Source organism: Aphelocoma coerulescens, chromosome 3 (assembly GCF_041296385.1).
Source record: "Aphelocoma coerulescens isolate FSJ_1873_10779 chromosome 3, UR_Acoe_1.0, whole genome shotgun sequence".
NCBI classification, from domain to species: Eukaryota; Metazoa; Chordata; class Aves; order Passeriformes; family Corvidae; genus Aphelocoma; species Aphelocoma coerulescens.
The window spans coordinates 102852007-102872544 of record NC_091016.1 but is presented as its reverse complement, the minus strand read 5'-3'; the positions used below and the strand labels follow the sequence as shown (position 1 = coordinate 102872544).

The 20538-nt window shown below is 35.4% G+C and overlaps 1 protein-coding gene across 1 annotated transcript in view; it reads right to left on the bottom strand.

Moving 5' to 3' along the window:
• Positions 1-20538, bottom strand: part of CSMD1 (CUB and Sushi multiple domains 1) — a 1120396-nt gene that overhangs the window by 534097 nt on the left and 565761 nt on the right. Inside the window, exon 4 of the mRNA XM_069011476.1 lies at positions 6633-6827. Within this exon, the coding sequence (XP_068867577.1) occupies positions 6633-6827 (195 nt within the window). The remainder of the gene's footprint in view (positions 1-6632; positions 6828-20538) is intronic.

Here is a 20538-nt window from a genome sequence, read left to right as displayed (position 1 = left end):
GATAAAAGCCAACACCTCTGCTTCTTTTCTGTGTTATAAAAAATAGAAACTTGATAGAAGTTGCTTGGGTTTTTTTCTATCATCACTTGAATCCAGATGTACTGCATCCCAGCTAAGTTCTCTAATCAGTTTGCCTCCTTTTCTCAATTTCTTCTCTTGCTGTTGATCAACTTCACATAAATTAAATACTCATTAGACCATGCATCTAAGATTAATTTTATTTCTCTCCCCACGGTTGTCAAAGGGCACTTCAAAATAATTTGGATTGCTCTCTAAGTAGAATGTTTGGGAGGTTTTTTGGTTAAAATTTCAGGAATTATTGTGGTTTAGGAAAACAGAATCTATTTTACATATATTAAATAATCATATTTCTCACACAAAGTTAATAGTATGTACAAAATAGAAACACACAAATTGTTGTAATTTGTTTAGGGATCTGTGGGCAACCATTCCAGCTGCAGCACTACCTTGAACATTTTAGCTTTGAGATTCCAGTGACCTTGATCTAAGTAGACCCTGGTGGGGTCATTCCACAGTTATGAGCCCTGAGAATACTGGACTCAGGTGGGTAGTCTTGCAAAGGTTGTTTTTATTTTTTAAACATTTTGCTTAATTTATTAAGCTTGAATTATTTATTCTATCATATTGGTTGTTATATTACAAAGACCTATTTCCTCTCTATCCACTCTGGGCGGGATATTGCTCTATTAGTCAAAAAAGTTATATTTTTTCAAATAACACAGAAATAGTGATGGACTAATTATTTGCTACCCTGGCAGAAAAGCTCATTGATTAATTGATAGTTTGCACTTGAGCAAACTTAAAATCAAAGCCCAGCTCTAAATTTTTTTTTTAATGCAAAAACCTGGTTTCAGAGAAGAGAGTTAAATTAAGAACTTCAAAAATTAATCAGCAGTAATCTCATACTCTCTCTCCCACAGAAATAAAAGATCAGTCTTCAGAATATCTTGTAAATATTATCTTATTTTACAGTAAAGTATCCTAAACTATTTTCCAGTGATGATTATCCCTCAAGAATATATTTTTGACACTGATAATGATCTCTAAAAGTAACAGTCTACAATGAATGAACAGTAAAGTCCTACTTTTAAAGCAAAAAGAGAAAGGGCTGAATTCTTTGAGACCAAATTAATGATTGTTGAAAATTTCACTTTTTTTATAATAATTAGGAAAGTTAATCCAGTTATTCCCGTAACTCTGTGGGCAGTTATCAAATCCTTCATCTTTTTATGACTGCCTCTGAAGTGTTTTTTTCCTTTTTAATAAATGAATCTTTCTCTGATCTAAACTTTGCTCATATTTCTAATGGTCAGGCTCAAGTTTTGTTTTTCGTTCTTTGACTTTATCATTCTGGATACCTCGGCTATGTTTTCTTATACCGGTCATCTCATTTTTTCATTTACTCCCAGCTTCCAGGCCCCTTATTTCACAGATCAATCTTTGACCTGGCATCTTTTCATTTTTTTATCAGGTCCCTCCATACCTACTGACACATTAGAACAATAACATCTAAACATAAATACATGTATGCATAAATATATATATACGTTCACACACAGAGATATATAAATGAGTACTTGTAGCTGTGTCCATACCTCTGTTGGGTGTGATCTACTAGTCCTGCACTACTGTGTAAGAAATTACACAGTATCTGCTTTTCAATCTGCTTTTCCTGAAATACTTCTCTGACTTATTTTACTAGTTACAATGAGGGCTTCTTCCAAATTTCATCTCAATGTAAGCATTGCACCAAATCAGATTATTCTGTAAGTGAACAAAATTGCTCAGACAGGAATCTACTATTTCACTGTAAAAATTATAGACTATAGGGTGGATACAGGGAAAATATTCTCATTTTATCATGTAATGTAACATTAATAAGCAAAATTATTGGAAAATGTTCCTTTTATTTCCCTCTTTAAATTTATTTTTTATTTTTTAATTTTTTTATTGTAAACATGGATAAATATGGGATCAGGACATCTTTTCTCCTCCTTAAATTTATTAAGCAGTATTTGTCTAAACATTAAGAGGCTGAGAAGAAATTATATCAGAGAATTGCTTGCTACCACAGAAGGTACGGATAATAATAAAAGCATCAATTTCTCTTAGCTTTTTTTTTGTCAAAAATATCAGCTCTGCATCTCTGTATTCAGTTTATTTTATTCTAAGTGAATCATAGACTCTTTTTCCTTTCTTCCTTTATCTAGGAATATCTTTTTTAGTTTTTTTATATATATATATACCTGTATGTGTGTGTGTATGTAAAAATATATATTTTATCCACAATATTTCTCCAGTAATAGTGCTTAAATCTGAAACCTGATTAATTATTACTTGTTCCCTTTGGACTTTTCTGACATATGATCTTTTTTACTTTATTGTCTTCTTTATTTTCCCTCCAATAGATGGATGTGTTTTTAATGATAATATATTACATGTTCTTCTCTTCACAGCTATTTTTATTGTGAAAAAAAGCTTACCATTGTAATATCACTAATCCAATTTGTATTCCTAATGTTAGCTTCATAAAAATCTCAACTCATGCAACTATAATCAACTAGGGATTCTCAAAATTACTGAGAATTGAGAACCTAATTATAAAAAGTTCATTTAGAAGTAGTCACATATCATAAATCAGCTATTAGAGGAACTACTGAAGAGAATGAAATTAACTTTCAAAATGTTTCAGACTTGTACTGCGCACTATTTCAACTTCAAGACAAAGAAGGTAAATGTTTTGGGTGATCCTATTATGGTAGCTGAGATTGCGACAACAAAGACCTTTTTAATTCTCAGGAAAAAACCCATATTAACAAAATATAGGTGAACCATTGATTCTCTCTGAATATTTTTGTAAGTCACCTATACAATTTTTTTGCAGAAACTCATAGTAAACTTCCTGTCTTTCTTATAATAGTTGAAAAGTCCATAGTTGCTCTTATTTACCTTATGGAAAAACAGGAATAAGTTTTAATAATTACCTCACATTTCAGGATTTACCTTTGAACTTTTCTTTGCGGATTGTTTTCTATTTGGGGGAGCCAGAGTTTTTTTTTGAAAGAAAACAGAAAAAAAAAAAGCAAATGTCTTGACAGTAAACTTTTCTAAACTTTATGGAAATATCATTGACTCATTTGATTTTTGTTCAGAGTTCATTCTATGCCGTCAATGAGCTTACAGTACAGTCCAGCTCCACCATTCTCACTATGGCTACACTTTAAAAAGAGAACCTCTGAAACTGAGCAGCAGCCAGCGAAATAAAATGGCAAATACAAGAATCAATGCTGTCTACATCCTCCTGGAGACATAGAAGTTCACTAGGAATTCTAGCAAAAACAGCAGTTATACAGTTAGACAATCTATAAATTATGGGACACCAGCTTCTTAATGTTTCTAGAATTATTATTCAACAAAACTGTAGAAAATAGTAATTTTTCAGCATCAGAAAAACTAGGGAAACATACCACAGAGAACAAGGCTATTAAGATTTTTCAGTATATAAGCCACAGAGCTTTATTTAACTCTGTAACATTATCTTACATGCGTACCATGAAATTAGTTTATGATGACAAGAAAGAAGACTACCATCTGGAAACAAAACTGTAACAAAGATGCTTTCATGGAAAAGATCAAGGTTCTTAGAGAAACAATAGGGGAACATGTCTTGCTTGAAGACATAGTGAATGAAAAGGACTACCTCATGGCATATGTTCCAGACTGATAAAATGAAATAAAAAAAGGAATGTCTAAAATCTCTTATCAAATCCATATTCCACATGGATTCTAAAAATTCACTGAGGCAATGGCTCAGCTCACATAAATCATTAACTGTTAAATAACTTTTATGTTATGATCCTCATTTCTTGTCAGAATGTACACAGAATTCTTTGGATTTCATGTAAGTTCTGCAGAAGGTTCAGGACCATACTTGATTTTTTATTGAAAGATTATATTCACAGAGTTAAAAATTATGGACAGAATTTCAGTTCTGTTAAAGATATTTGTATGTAGGCAAACACTGCCAAAACAGGCAGTATCTGCAGAAACAGAAGAAATATTTAGTAGACATTGATGATACCATGAACTTATTTATATTTTTCTGACACCTGTTTTCTGCCTCTTACTAAAAGGACAAAAAAACCCCAAAAAACCAAATATCTAAGATCAGACACTGAATGGTTAGAAAATTTTTGTTTCTTTCTGTTTTGAAGCACTAGTAAAAGAAATCTCTGTTGAGAACTGATTGAAATCAAATACAAAAAACAGACATGGCCAAAATATTTGTTAGGTTTTTTTGATTATTAACCCTTGCATTTGTTTTGGAGCACAGAAAATTATAAAATATTTCTTTGCTGTGAGGAATTAAGATATAAGAGCCCTCAGTCACAAGTAACCATTACTGGGTAAAACAGCTGCCCTTTGTTGCTCATCCACAGGGGTACCAGTAATACTGCTGAGGCAGTGGTAGTAGTAGCAGTAAAGGGCATCCACAGGACATGAGAATAGGCTGAAGAGCACAGGAGACCAGAGGGGTTCTCCTTAATACAAGGGGAAAAGTTCAGGTAGGAGTATCAAATTCCAGCAGAACAGAGCTTTACTAAGGAGCTGGTGCTGGGCAACAGGGCTTCGATCTCTTTGACTACAGGGTGCCCTTCAAGGAATGAGGACAGGAGGGGAGACATAGGATTTGCCTGTCTAAACAGGGCAAGAGTTTTGCTGACCTAGTGAAGAGAGCTCTAAATTAAGTTTGTCATGGACACAGGAGAAAACCTAAAGGGAGAACAGGCCCAGGGAAGAAGACAGGGTGGACAAGGCAATGGATGTTTCTCTCCCTCCCTCTCACAAAGCAGCAGGAAGCCATTTGATGTGCCTGTATGCAAAAATGTGCTCTATGGGAAAAACTGGAAGTGCATATACAGTCACAGAACTGTGGTGTTACTGAGATCAGAGACTTGGTGGGACAGTTCACCTGACTGAAGGGCTGCAATGGATAGACACAGACTCCTAGGAAATGCAGGGAAAAAAGGAGAGGCTGCACCTTACACAAAGTAAGACCTTGAATTAACAGAGCTCTCTCTGCTGCACTATAGGCAACGAGCTCTTGAGCTCCTGTGGGCTAGAATGAGAAGGGAAAATCAAGAGGGAGGTCGTTATGGTGAATATCTGCTACAGGCCATCTGATCGAGCAGTGATCAAAACTGTTAAAGTACTAGAAGTTTCCCAGACACTAGGTCTGGTTATGATCAGTGATTTTAACCACACCAGCATCTCTGGGGATGGGAGCACAGCAGAGGGCAAGCAATGCACTAGATATCTAATGTCGTTGGGAATAATTTTTTTAATGCAGGTACTGGAGAGGCCAAGCTGGTGTTGGAATAAAGAACATTCAGATAAGTGATATTCAACAGCAACTGTGGTCACAATAACCATTAGCTGAATATCTTGAGGGAAGTGAAAATGGCAATTTATAGAATTAACTTCTTGGACTTCAGCAGAGCAGATTTCAACTTATTTGTGAAGTGATAAACAGGATCTCATGCGCTGATGTCTTGAGGGGCAGGACTGCCATTCAGACAAACTTTTATGACAGGATTTGACAAGCTGGAAGAATAACAGAAATCTCATGAAATTCCAAAACAGAAATGCAAAGTCCTGTACCTGGAACAGGATCATCCCATGCAAAAATTACTTTCTAGGTGCAGCTCTGACAAAAGGACCTGAAGTCCTGGCGAAACACAAGCTGAGTGTGTGGTGCATTTCTGCAGTATCGACAGCTTACCTTGTATTGGGTGCACGAACAATAGCATAGCCAGCAGGTAAAGAGAGAGAGTTAGAGTTCATCTGCTTGACACTTAGGAGGCCTCATCTAGAATGCTTTGTCCAACCCAGGGTCCTTCAGTACAAGAGAGACACTGACTTTGACAGACTAGAACAAGCCCAGAGGATGGCCACTAAAACTTCATGATGAAGAACACAATGTATGAGACAAGAGGATGAAGGAAAAGGATTTTTCAGCCTGAACAAGTGGAGCGTATGTGAAAATCTAACAGCACTGTTTAGTTTAGGAAAGAGCCAGAATGGAAAGAGGATCTTTTCATAGACCCACAACAGAAGAAGAGGAAATAGACATAATCTCTAAAATTCTAATTTAAATTGGACATGAGAATAAGGGTAGCTGGGAACCATGACAGGTTTCCAGAGAGACTTTAGAATCTCCATCCATGGAGCTATTAAATTTTTAACTGGGCAAAACTTTGAGCAGTCTGACACAACTTTGAAGTTATCCATGCTCTGAGCAGGAGTGGGCCTCAAAGGGACTGGACCATCCTTCAAAGTTTACATCATTGAAGCTTTTTCCTGGCCAGGTCCTGCCATGAAATTGATATAGCTATGCCCATGTAAAAGGAAAGGAAAAAAGGTAAGTAGATAACATCTATCTCTGAATGAAAACTCTGGAGTGTCACTGCTTTAGTAATTACAGTTTTAAATGGAGTCAATTTTTAGACAGTACTTTAGTACACTTACATTTAGGGAAAAAAGCACCTCAGAATAAATTTATTTAATCTGCTGTTTGCATTTAAAAGATATTTCCTTCCTTCATTTTTTACCTCTGCAAAAAGGAACTGGAAAATCCCACGATGCGCCGTTCCCAGGACTCACAATACATGTCAACATGGCATGGCCTTCTAGGATGTAACCAGAGATACAGCTATATCGGATTTTATCCCCGATGTTGAATCTGGTTCCATGAAGTACTCCTTTAGGTATTTCTCCTGGGTTGCCACATGTATGACTAGGTAATACTGTCAAAAGAAAGAATGGAATACATTACAGTTAAATTTTGCAGAATAAAAATACTTGTCCAACAACTATAATTAACTATTTGGCTTTGGTTGTGATGTTTTGGTTCTTTTTTCCCTTTTTCTTTTTTTTTTTTTAAACTGTATTTCTTATACAAATAAGGTTAAATTAGGTTACAGAACCTACTTGCACGAAATATTTAGGTTTGTAATAGATATCATCATTTTCAAAACTAATTTTAAACTCAGTTCTTGGTTTAACAGTCCTTCAATTAAGTTCTTTACAGATCTATTTTCAATCAAAGTATCCTACATATCTTGCTGCATTTCTTTGAATTAAGTGAAAGAACTTTTTACTTAATTCTACTTTGTAAATATTGCAAAGATATTCACACAACATAATTATGGACGTGGGCAGTAGAAAGCTCTTTAAGTACAGTTTTCATTTAGGTGGTGAAATAGCAGTTTAACAGAATCCAATAATTAACTGTTCTCTGTCAGTAAATTAAAGTCTCAAATATACAAAAAAGTTTGATTTTCTTCTTAGTTTCAAATTAGTTCAAGTTCTAGAAAATAAATTAAGTCAATATTTGTTAAAAGAAACAGAAAATATGAAGGAAAACTAAGCAGTGACATTGGGAAAATATGAATGGACATTTTTTATTGCAGAAACTTACTACCATTTGTAAATATTAGTTATTTGAAAGACGTTGAGTGAACAAGTTACCATTTTAAAGATTATACTCCTCCACCTACAGAAAACAAAAATGTGTGTAGGGAAGGAGGAAAATGGAATTCATTTTGTTCTCAAATTTCTTTGAAAGTTTTTAATGGCACACCATTCCTTTCATTGAAGTAGTACAAATTAAAATCCTTTAATTTCCTTAGAGAAGAACAAATAAGTACAGGGAGCTGAAATGAGCCATGAACAGAGCACAGAAGATAAACATGTGCATCAAAGAAATGGTGGTCTGAAAAGCTCACATATAATTCAGGTGCCATCTCAGAAGCCACACGTTTGATGAACAAGTTCTTTCACCCCATACTTCTCTTTCTCCTTACTCTACCCATCTGCAGATTAAACCATGCCAATCTATAACCTGCATGTTGAGAGGATTAATTATGCAATACAAGCCTATCCTTAGAATGCTGTAAAGCGTTATATCAATATATCAATAATAATTATTCTCCATTATACCACATAAGTTCAATTATTGAATGCACACCCTTAATTCAGTACTCAGTTAGTCAAAGTAGCATTTAAATGACAATAATAACACTTAACTTACAATGCAAGTTGTACAACAAAATTTTGAAAAGGTCAAGAAACATAAAGATAAAAAAATTAAAAGAGAGAACACTTTCACTTACAACACCATTTTATGATAGAAATACCAAAATAATTCTATAAAATATTAGCAAGGGAATAAAAATCACCTAATACTCTAATGAATGATGATATGTTCTACTCAAGTTGCATATCAAAGATCTAAGATTTCTTGAATTGTGGAAACTAATTAAGGCTGTTCGTAAATAGCTATCCAAAGTAGAAGCAAACAATAAGATACCTGGCTTATTTTATACTGTTTCAGCAGGCTTAACAGACTAGGCTATTTCTTTGGATGTGGTCACTCACACTGTTAAAAAAGTCAGTGTTTGATTCACATATATGAGAAAGATTACGTATAAAATAAAGTGATTACATATAAAATAAAGACATCAGAATAATTGGAATAGAAGAAAGATACTAATTTGTATTCCTAAAAGCTGAAAACAATGATATATTATAAGCTACAGCATGTATTGCTATCTTCTATTACATGTTTTTAGCACTGTGAGAAATGCTACCTCACTCTTTTCAAACTTTCCCCTTTTTGCTGTCTTAGTCAGGATAGGTTAACACAGGCATTCATTCAATACAAGTCAAACAAATAAAAACTTGTTACCTCCTTTGATACGGAAGAATACCTGGATTTGAGACAAGAATCTCTTTACATTATTTTCTAATCAAAACATTTTTACAAAGAACTGTAAATTGAAGTAGTTTCATCAAAAGCTCTGATGTATGCAGCAAAAATTTATACAATCCAAAAGCCAGATTTTATTTTTATGAGAGGGTGTTCTTTCAGAAAAAAAAAAAAAAAAAGCATTATTCAAAGCTACTATGATTTCTTATCAACTACATTCCCAAAGAAACACATCACAGAAAATCTGTATCTGCCATATACAAGTAACAACTCTCACTGGCTAACCATTGAAACTGTATTGCAGCAAGTCAATCTTGTATCTGTGTGAATTCTTCTACAATATGATGTTTACCTGCATCTTCTTACCACTATGAGTTTGTCAAGAACTCCAGAGAAAATGGTGCTTGACATCCTGAAACTGGCACACACTTTACAACAACCTCCTAAAACCCAGGAAAAAATGAGTGATCTGAGAATGACAGCCATACTCAATAATACATGTAATAGTTCACAGGATTTCATCCCTTTTCAAGTTCAAGCATTCAACTACATTATTTATGTGCTTTTCTAAAACTTTGATGAAGTATATTGAGATAGACACAGTTTCATCTGCACAGACTTCACTGCTTCTAGTCTAGACCTAAGATGAATTAGCTTTTGAAGGTTCCTAACAGTGAAAAAAATAGTTTAATCTTTGGATTATGAGAATTCTAGCTGACCAAAGCTATCACATGTATCCATCAAGCTTTAAATTCATTGCCAAGTTTTCAGTAAAAGACCCATATTTGTCTGTAGAATTACTGAGGTCTACTGTCAATAAGATTGCAGTCACAGGATCTTGATTCATTAAATAATTTGATGTTCACTGCATATTGAGAACTATTATAAACTATACTACACTGAAACACTTAAGATAATGGATTTTTTATATAGAACTAACATTAGAGTGCTCTCACCATGCTTCATATCCTTTTTTTTTCACCCAAATCCTTTCCAAGTTTGGAAAAAAAGTAATTACCATGTTTGAAAAAGAAACTGTTTAGTCTTTGTATTTAGTCTTAGCAAAAATATGCAGAATGGGATAGCCAAGGATATCTTTCTCTCATGATTTTCTCCTCAAGTGGAGTGTCTATCTTCACCATTCTGACAGACATAAAAACCTATGTAGTCTTCACTTCCTAGCACAGCTCAATCTGTAGCACTGTTTATTAATTAAGATTTATTAGTGAAATGTACTCATATTTAACAAGTTACTCATTCTTAGGTGGCGTGTATCGGGTTATTTATTTACACAGCCTTTTCAAGATTCTTTCTAAGGCTAAACTCTACATGTATTTGCAACACAGACCACATGAAAGAATACTGACAGCCATTTAAACATAGTAATCCTTTGCTTTCACTTATGAAGAGTTTCCTTTTTTTTTTTTTTTAATATGTTAGACTTCATCACCTACCTCTTTCGGATTTATCATAACAGAGAAATCACCTAAAATTAAACAGCAGTGGTTGATAATGGAAAAAAAAAACAAAACAAAACAAAATATAAATGGTAGCTGTCTCTGGACTGCATAAACTTTTGAAGGACTATTCCACCCAAGTTTTCTTACTATGGTGTCCACACTAGAATGCAAGAGTCTTTAAATATGCAATAACAAGTGCCTAAAGTTTTTCATGTGTTCATTTCAAGCAGTGCCACTGCCACTGCCACTTCATGATATAACAGCTACTGGCAATGCAGTGTCCTGATTTGGCAAGAGTTTTTTTTCTATTTTGGTTTAAGAGGTTAAGTTTAAAAAAGATACTTTCTGATAAATCCTGATGGATTTGAGGTCTCTGGCAGCCCAAATCCTATTAATTGTTACATGAGTAAGACATCTGGTTTTGACACTAGTTATAAAACTATGAAAACTAATTTTCCAACCTTTCCTGCAGTTAGTATTCAGAGGCTCAATTTGAAAACAATTTTCAGGAGAAATAACAGATTTCTTTTTTTCTCAGATGTCATCATCACCATCAACTCGATTGCAAAGATCGCCTAGAGGCCTTAGCAGCAAAAAGCTCAAACTGCTTATGTCAGTTAAAATAATGTCAGTTTCACCCTTCCATGAACCAGTTGCTCAGCTTATATAGGCCACACGCAGTAGTTGGAACTTGACAGTAACAATTCAGAAAGCAGCTTAATACCAATTAGGAAAAAAAAGAAGGGGAAACAAGAAAGAAAAGGAACTAAGTAAATGGTTTTCCTCCATTTATTTCAATATCTTTACATGACTTTACAAGGATATATTCGTTATTTTTCTTGTTGTTACTGAAACAGCTGAAAAAGTTTTCCAAGTTGCACTTAAGTTTAGCCAAATGTAAACTTGCTGACTTTTTGTGGTTCCATAATCCCTCTACTATAGACCCCTAAGTATTTTCTAACATTACCTTAAATTGGTGGCCACAGGCAAAATAGCACACAAAAGAAAAAGGGTGAGTTAGGAGGAAGTCAGATAGTCCCTTGATACCAGTGACAGCTTTGGAGTTACAATACTGGGAGGGACTTCAGAAGCTCTGTGGAGAAAATTAGGGTTTCAGAAAATTTCACAGTGTATGTCAAGATGTTCAGCAGGTATGAGGCACAGCCCATGATACCCTGTCCACATGGCTACAGTAAGAGTTGCATTTTGCCATTTCATGCATAAATAGAAGATATACATTCAACTGTATTTACAGAGTTACAGAAGAAGAAAATAATTTTTGAGAAAAGTAGTAACTATACTCATTATAAAAACAGAACACAATAAGATCACAAATAGATGAAAAAAAGCTAAATTCTCTTGCAAGAATGGCACTGAAACTGGTCTCTACTCAAATTCAGAAAACATCTTCATTTCAAAAGGAACTCAGTATAAAAATTACCAGTCTTTCAAAAAAGAAAAAGTACTGTACTGAACAAAGGCTGGACTTAGATAATTATGGATACATACACATAAAATTATTTAATAAAGAAAAAGAAGTTTTAAAAGCTTTTTGTCTTGTTTAAATGGAATTTTGTGTACTTCACTTTATCTTCATTGCCTCTCACCTTGCCAGTCAAAAAAAAAAAAAAAGTCAAGCTGCATCATATCTATACCCATCCCCAGCAGGGGATTTGCACAACTCAGTAAGATTCCCCTAAGCCTTCTCTTCACCAGGCTGAACAATCCCAGATCTCTCTTTCCTCAGGTCAGATGTGCCAAGCCCTTAGCCACCTTCGTGGCCCCTTGCTGCACTCAATTCAATATGTCCATGTCTCTCTCTCATATTGGGGCCCCAGACCTGGACACACCACTCCAGGTGTGGTCCCACCAGTGCTGAGCAGGAAAGAATAATGGACTCCCTCAACCTGCTGCAGGACTCTGCCTAAGACAACTTCAAATGCTCTTGGTCTTCTTTGCCACAAGGACATATTGCTGATCCCTGGTGAACAAGTTGCCCCAAAGTTCTTCTCTGCAGAACTGGTCTCTCAATTACTGGTGTCTGGGGCTTTTAATTCCCAGATGCAAGACTTTGGATTTCTCTTCATTCAGCTTTATGAGATTTCTGCTTGCTTATTTCCAGATCCTTTGAAGATCCCTATGAATGGAAGCCTAACCATCTGGTATATCAGCCATTCTTCCAAGTTTTCTATTACCTGGAAGCTTGCTGAGCATGCACTCCATTCTCCAGGTCATTCATGAAGACATTAAACACCCTTGGGCCCAGTAACGGCTCGCTCGTTTTGTACTTCAGCAGTGATGGACCTCCAGCAAACTGAGTATCTTTTCCAGGTTTTAACTTTCAGTTCAACAGTAGATTGGAGGAGCTGACATGGAGTCACTAAGTGACTCATGCACAGAGTTTTCACCTTTATTTACTCCAAAAATGAAATGAGGAAATTTTTCTCAACTCAAGAATTACAAATAATTATGATCAGAATCTACTGTTAGAAGGTAGTACCAAATTGTTTGTCATTGGCACATGAGCACATACAGACACCCATACAGACACAACTAACATGGGAAAGCTTTAGTCTGCAAGTTACCTAACATCAAACTTACATCCTTCTTAAAAATTATTTCATCAAAAATTATTGGATTTCATTAGGCTTACTCTAGGGGAAGGAAGAGTTCACTCAGAAACAAAAACATGCAAAGTGCAAGTTCATGGAATACCTGATAATTAAGCCATATTTACACTACAAGGTGTCAAATGCAATGTTCAAGGGTCTATGTGGCACAGATATGTACATATTGCAGCATCCAGCATGGGCCTTTATCTGTTGGCAACTTTTTTGTTCAGACTGTCTTTGCTGGGCCTACCTGCAATTTTTTTTTCTGAAAATAATACAAACAAATAAAACAAAAACCCAAAGCCTTATTGGCTGACAGAAATAAAGCTGTTTATTTTATGCTATCTTATTTTTGTACTATCCCAGGATCAGAAGAAATCTCTTTCCGTTTAGATGCTAATTTATGTATTTCTGCACACATTGCAATATTTCTTAGATAAAATGCTTAGATTGTATCACTTTTGAAAGATACAGCTTTCTTGTTTTACAAGCATTTACCCAGCTGTGTCTGTCCATCTCTAAGGATGTGCAAAATTGTATTGGATTGAAAACTATGAAAATCATTTAGGAGTATACAGCAACTTTAATACATCTTCCACACTAAGATTGATATTTTAATTTTCTTTTGCAGGTAATAACCAGAGATTGATGGATTTTTTATTTAGTGTATTTACTTTTATTATGTAATAAATGTCTTGCTGTTGGTTATAAGACCATAAAAGTCAATATCATACAAAGAATGCCAGAAAACTCTCAAGTTCAAAGACAGTCTGAAGTTAGAACTGAGACCTTCTATTTCCTCATATTATTTTACTCATATTATTTCCTCTTATTATTTTGCCTCAGATGTACTACACACTTTCCTAAGTGAACTGACATCAGCAAGCAGTATTTTGAATTTTTAGATCTCTCTTGAAAGAGGAGAGCAAGTGGAGCATGACAGTCAAGGCCAAGGCTATAAAAAGTATTTGAGGCTGTGCAAAATTTATAAACAGAAACTTTGCCAGCTATCAGAAATCAAAAGCAATTAGTCATTCTCTTAAAAATATCTAAAGAATGCCCTTGCATCTCCTCCACAATGTTCAGTGCATTCTATGGTCTGTCTTCCAGTTTGTCGGTACGATGATCAGAAGTCTATGCAGTATCTGCCCTTTGCATTCTGAGAAAGACCTTCTAGCAACAATGAAGGAACTCCTGTTTTCTTAACTATCCTTCCACAGCATTAAACTTCCAAACTGTCAACAACCAAAATGTAGTTGAAAGACAACCTCTAGTTCATCACCTCATGTATGATAACAAATATACCCAAGACAATGCCTTTTTTAACCTGACCTCTTTTGATGATCCCGTTTGACAAAAGACCTACATTCATAAAAATTGAGTCCATCCTGTCCTTGAAAGCCCTGGGGACATGAGGGTAAAAACAACAATATCTCTGTCTGTTAAATGAGGTACTTATCAAGCAAAAAGATAAGTACAAGAAACTGTTGTTATGACCTTATCTGAAGACCTGCACACAAATCTAATTACCCATGTTCAAATTAGATTAATTGAATATGAAGCAAATGCAGAGCACGGCCACTAAAAGAGATCAAGAGCTGGAGAGCTTTTAAAAGGATACTGGAAGGTTTTTACAACCACAATCTGAGAAATGAAGATTAAAATGTAGTCACTATGAAGACACTGGAAGGCAAACACCAGGTCATAAGAAACATCATACCAGCTGAAGGAAAGGCTGGGAAAAAAAAGAGCAAATCACAATTGCAAGCAGGTTGAAAATGAGAATCATTCTTAGTGGAAAAATAAACTATCAGGTAGTTTCCATGTAGTCATATGGAGAGAGAAAAATGGGGGTGGTGTGACTAGTTTGAAGCTGACCTAAATTTATAAAACAATTTTAAATAACAGTTACTCCTTGTATATCAAGGAGTCTTATCAAGAAATGAAGCTTTCTTATTTGGCTGACATAACTGGAGAAAAAAGGTCTAAAAGACCCACTTGCAGATGTCCTATCCTGTCAGCCTGCCAACACACAGGTGTTAGGGTCTGACAACTGAGATGCTTAAAATTGAATTTGACAGTGAATAAGGAAGTTAATTGACTTCTGATTTTACATGGAAATGCAGACTTATTTAAAGATGGAAGACAGGAATGTACCAAGTATGCTTGGTATGCTAACATGATGAAAAAAAATATATAGCACAATCAAGATTTTTTATAGTCTTATAAAACTCAGCGGAGCTTGGAAATACACTTTATATATATATATTTACTTATATCTTATGCAAGTATACATAAATTTTACACATCTAGCAATCTGAAGACTATTTTTTCCTTTTTTTTTTTTTTTCTGGAATCTCTTGACATATGAATCTGTTCAAGAATTATGGCACTAAGACAAAAGACAAAGCTTACACTTAATGAGGGCAAGAGAACAAGATACATGCTACAACTGTACAGATGAATTGTGAACAAAAACTGTTGGAAAGAGATTTCACAAACAGATATTCTCTCTATAGCTCCCAACACTCTGCAATGATTGTTGCTACTAAATAAAATCAGATTTTGAATTATTAAGACCTGCCGTACAAGGAAAGGACAGTAATTTTAAGAGAATAAGGCATGAGCTTACTCCTCTTTAAGTTTTAAAGTTGCAATAACATTGTATACAAATCTTGTAGATATACTCCAAATAATGCTTATTAAATATAATCAAAATGCTTTATGTTTCAGCAAAATACATTCTAGAAGAAAAATATCTTTAAATCTGAACAGATAAAGCTCAATGCAAAATATCTAATTTCCTGTATTATTTGATAAATACAAACTGTGGGACTCGTTGTATGTACCACATGTCTGTTCTCAAGCCTAACTACTTAGAGGTCAGGGAAAACCTCGTAGGACTGAAAGAGAAGAAAGGAAGTAATAGCACATTAAATTTGGAAAAGATCTGCTTCAGTAATGGATACTCTTCTGATGATTTAATAGAGGCTTATCTTCAGCTAACACTAGTATGCCATCATATCTGCAAACCCTTATTTCTAATTAAAGTAAGGCAACAGTGTTTCAAAACCCACTTTTTTCTGTCTTTTTCTCTCGTTTTCTCCTTTCTTTCTTTCATCTTGCTTTGCTGTTTATTAAAATTACAAAAAAGCCCCAGGAACAATTTGCACCAGCACCAGGAGTGCTCCTTGCTCTGGCTCAGGCATTCCTGAGACACTGTGGTGGCTGTTAGCAAAGCTGGGCTGTGGGGTCCTGCAAGCTTTCCAGAACTATTCTCTTGTGCTTAACGCTTTCATAAGTGGCACTCTATTGCCTCCAGAGACTTGAAACTTTATCTCGCTAACAGACAATCATGTGGCAAGATTTTGAAAGGAATTCAATATGATTTACAAGCCTCTTGTCTGTGCCTGCAATTGAAAATGAAAGGAATTAGGACTTGTAGTTAGGTCCTGAAAATGTAGCACAGCAAATGTCATAGCCACTAACTTTTTCTTCACATCTCTTACTGATATGGTGTCAGGAAAAAAAAGACTCTGTCCTGTCCTTTTCCCTGGTCAGTGCTAAGAATTGTCTTGGACACAGGTTAAAACCAGACCAGGAGTCTGTATGGATGACAGCATTGAAGTTCCCAAGTTCCCGCCAGTCCATGTCCTCCCAGTTTCCTGAAGGAATGTTGATGGATTTTTTCCTCTCTTAGTTCAATACTTTGTTCTGTTGCTGTTGTTAGAAATTCTTGTGATAACAGAAATTCAGCAGCACCTTTTTCAACTTTGTCCCCATTTGTTCTTTGAAATGGCCTCCACAGAAATGGGAGTTATGAAGACTTTTATCTGGTTAGCATTTGCAGGCTCATACTTCAACAGGGGTGACATGTAACATGCTCACCACTTTTTCCAGATGGGAAAATAGCAATATTAGGGCAGGAGAAGAATTTGCCATCTCAAAAGCTTCAGCTATAGAAGAATTATAAATAGTTTGCTACCTAGGAAGTCCTCAAGTAGCATACATTTCAGTGCGCAGCCCTTTGTGGACCTAAATGGAACAGTGAGTATTTTGCACCCCACAGCTTTAGCCTGTGAACAGTTAACATACTTTTGATGAAAATACCAGTTTTAATGTGAGTTTAGAAAGGTGAGAGTTTATAAATTTTTATCATTTAAATAGCTTCAGAGGGAAAAAAAGGTTCCCAAATTAATTGGTTTTATGCATGTCTCACAACATGCAACACATGTTTTCTATTTAACCAGTCAAGGTGAGGCAGAGACTGCTCTTTGAAACAGCAAATTCTGCCACAAAACCTTTGTTTTAACACAACAACATGATTTTCTGTTGCTTATTTTCAGTGCTGCCTTGCACTGGTTTCTTTTTTCCTACAGTGGCTTACACAACCAATCTATAATTGCAAACAACTGATCTGGCTTTGAAAAGAAAAAAAAAAAATCCCTCCAACACACATGTAATTGCATGTTTGGCAGGATGATGAAGCTGCAGTGGGTAACACTGCTGAGATGCTTGTTGGCTGCTGTGTGGGAATAAGAATGAAGAGCATCAAGAAGAAAACAAGTTCAGAGAGCAAAATGAACTATATTATGAAACCATAATCCAAGGTTTCTTAATGACACCTGCTTTCTATAAAGTTACTTCCTTGCATGCCAGGTAGAACAAATACCTGGTAAAAGGGGTCATGCACAAATGGGAGGAGAAAAAGAAACAAGAACAGAAAGAAAGTCAAAACCCTACATTTGCAATTTTACATTATGTTTTTCTTGGTACCCTAATTAATCAGAAAAAAAGAGAGTATTTTAGGGACTGAATAAACAAAACATTTAATTGATTTTGATTTTGGTTTGGGTTTTTTTCTTAATTTTTTTCCTCAGTAAAATGAAGTAGCATCTTTAGAACTTCTGAAATCTCTGTCATGTAAGTACATATTTTAGCATGTATTTATTATGTGACAATAGGTGATATTTCTAGAAATGATCTGTCGCCCACCATGCAAATACATACTAAAGTGTTTTTTGGTTTTGGAGATTTTTTTGTAGTTAGATTTGACATAAGAAATCTTAAAAGCTCCTTCAAAAGCCATCAAGATTGACTCATGGCAGGCTGATGTGCCTATATCCATTATGTATGAGCACTCTGCTAAAAATCCTTCTGCACTGACAGGACAAGGAATCAGGAATCTGGAGAAAAAACATTACTTAAATCCACTGCAAACCTTAATTAAGTACTGTGGTGTTAAAAATGCTTCATTTCGTTTGCATTCCATATTAAAAGATAATTATTGTAGAAGTTGCATGATATCCCTTTAACTAAATACATAATCAGAAAAAGGAAATAAAAATATTAAACCACAAATGTCACAGGTTCAGTCTTCTTATGATTACCTGTGGTTGTTCCCAGGAGAAGAATGAGATTGCTAAGAGTGAAACCTATAAACATTGTTTGCTAAGTAATAACTTTGCAAGGAACTGGAGAGTGGCAGTGAGTGGACAGATTTCTCTGGACACTTCCTCTGAAACATTTGGTGTAAAATTGCCTTGAAATTTCTAAGGCACTTGGCTCCTAAGGCTTGAATTTTATTTGAGTTAGATCTCAGTGATTCTTAATGAGCGAAGATTTCCTAACCTGTAGTTAAAAATCACAACTGCCCTTTTTTTAAAATCTTACTCTCAAACTCATTCTGCACAACTGGCCTTTTGGAGTCCACACAAATAGCACTCTGCACGCCACTAAAGTCTGTACTGGTCCAATTTGTAGATTATTTGATCAATAATGGTCTAATCAAAACTTACTCTGTAGAGGACTAACTCTCAGGACCATCTGGATCTGGAGATGATGCTAGATTCTCATCTACCTCTTCTTATGAGATGCTGGCTGTTACTGACACAGACAGACACAATTAAAGAAAATTCCATGCATTTTCCAACTCTGCCATTCTTTTGGGATGCCAACACCACCAAAGTGGTAAAAAAACCAAAACAAAACAGAAGAAACTCGCTAAGTCTTGGCAATGTTTTTATGTACTATGACACTCTGTCCACTTTGGTTGTCATTGTATGTTTTAACCATAAGCTCAAAACAGCACATAGAACACCAGAAGATATTTTCATACACCTCAGTTTTGTCACAATCTTGGCAGCAAAATTAGTTTTGTGGCTATTTAAACAATGAAGCCATCTGTGCGGCTGATGCCATATCAAAGGAAGTTTACTTCAATACTTGTTCAATGTGCATTTAAAGAAAATTGTCTGCTATTGTTTGTCTGAAAGATTATTTATGTAAGCAAGGGAAGAGAGTTTAATACCAAAATTGTCCCAGAACTCATTAATTTAATGTTTGTTTCTGTAGTACAAGTATGGAAGGGGGTAAGCTGTTCTCTAAATCTTAAAAAAACACAAAGTCTCCTCTGCTCAAAACCCCAGAAGTCTGTCCTTCACTGGGGATCGTGTTGCACTTCCAGAGACTTTACATACATGTGAGTCACTAGATCAGGATAAGGAGACGTGATGACTACACTGTACACTAAAACTGAACAAAACTGGGGCCAGCTGGCACACTATTATTAAACTTTCTGAGCCTGCAAAACAGGATGGCTGTGTCCAGATTGCCTGTTCAGAACAGTCACCAGGCTGTACCAACTTCTGAATCATTCCCAAGAGTTCTTCAGAAAAGTGCTATTTGGCCTAAACAAAACTCATGCTGTGATCCATCCAAAAACAGTATAGATGGTTGTCAGTGCCTCTGCCCACGTCCTGACAAGGGGTACATTCTGGTGTAGACAAGACACTGGGACTTTATTGACTGCTCACTCATCCCAGACAAGGAAAAACGAGTATCATCAGCTACTGTGGTAGATGGAGCTAAACGTTTGGATGGCTGTGTGATCACTGTTTTATCCCTTTGCTGTCAGAGAGCACTTTGCTCCTGTTTAGTTTATTAATAATTCTATGATACATCCCACAGTGAACAGAAAGGACTAAGACCATCTTTCCCTTTACAATGATCATGAAAGGGAGAAATCATAAAATTATCTCTGCTGCCATCTCTGATGGAATAGGATAACCTTCTCACATATAACCAAGGAGCTTTTTGGGGTTTGTTTTCAACATAAAGCTGTCCCCACCTGCTTAAATATCGAAACAAAACAAAATTAAAGAACATAAAAGAATATCCCCACAGGATATGAAAGAATGAAGCAAGGATAAAATCTGTACTGTACTGATAGTAAGGATCATATCTACGCAAATTCAAAAGACTTAAATAGATCAAATAGGCTTTTTTTTCCCCTAAGGCTTTCATACGACTCTGTTGCCTGGAGATTTTAACCTGTTGAATAGCTACCTAGGGCATTTCATGGGTTTCTGAAGTCTGAAAGGCACCAGTTCTTGCTGCACTGCCCCTCTAAGGTGTAGCCTGCCACACCAATTTGCCTCACATAAACCCTCGGAGAGAAAGTGATTTTATGTATCTCTCTACTAACACTAACCTATTAATTTTTCTCCCCAAAAAGCAGTTCTGTAATCTGCCAGCTGTTAAATGACAGAGAAGTGAAAGCTTTATATTCATTCAGTAATCACAGCAGCTCTTTTTTGCTAAACCAGTTTTCAATTTACAAAGAGCTTGTCAAGGTGATAGGTAACATCTCAAGAGACACATACACTGTGCCTTC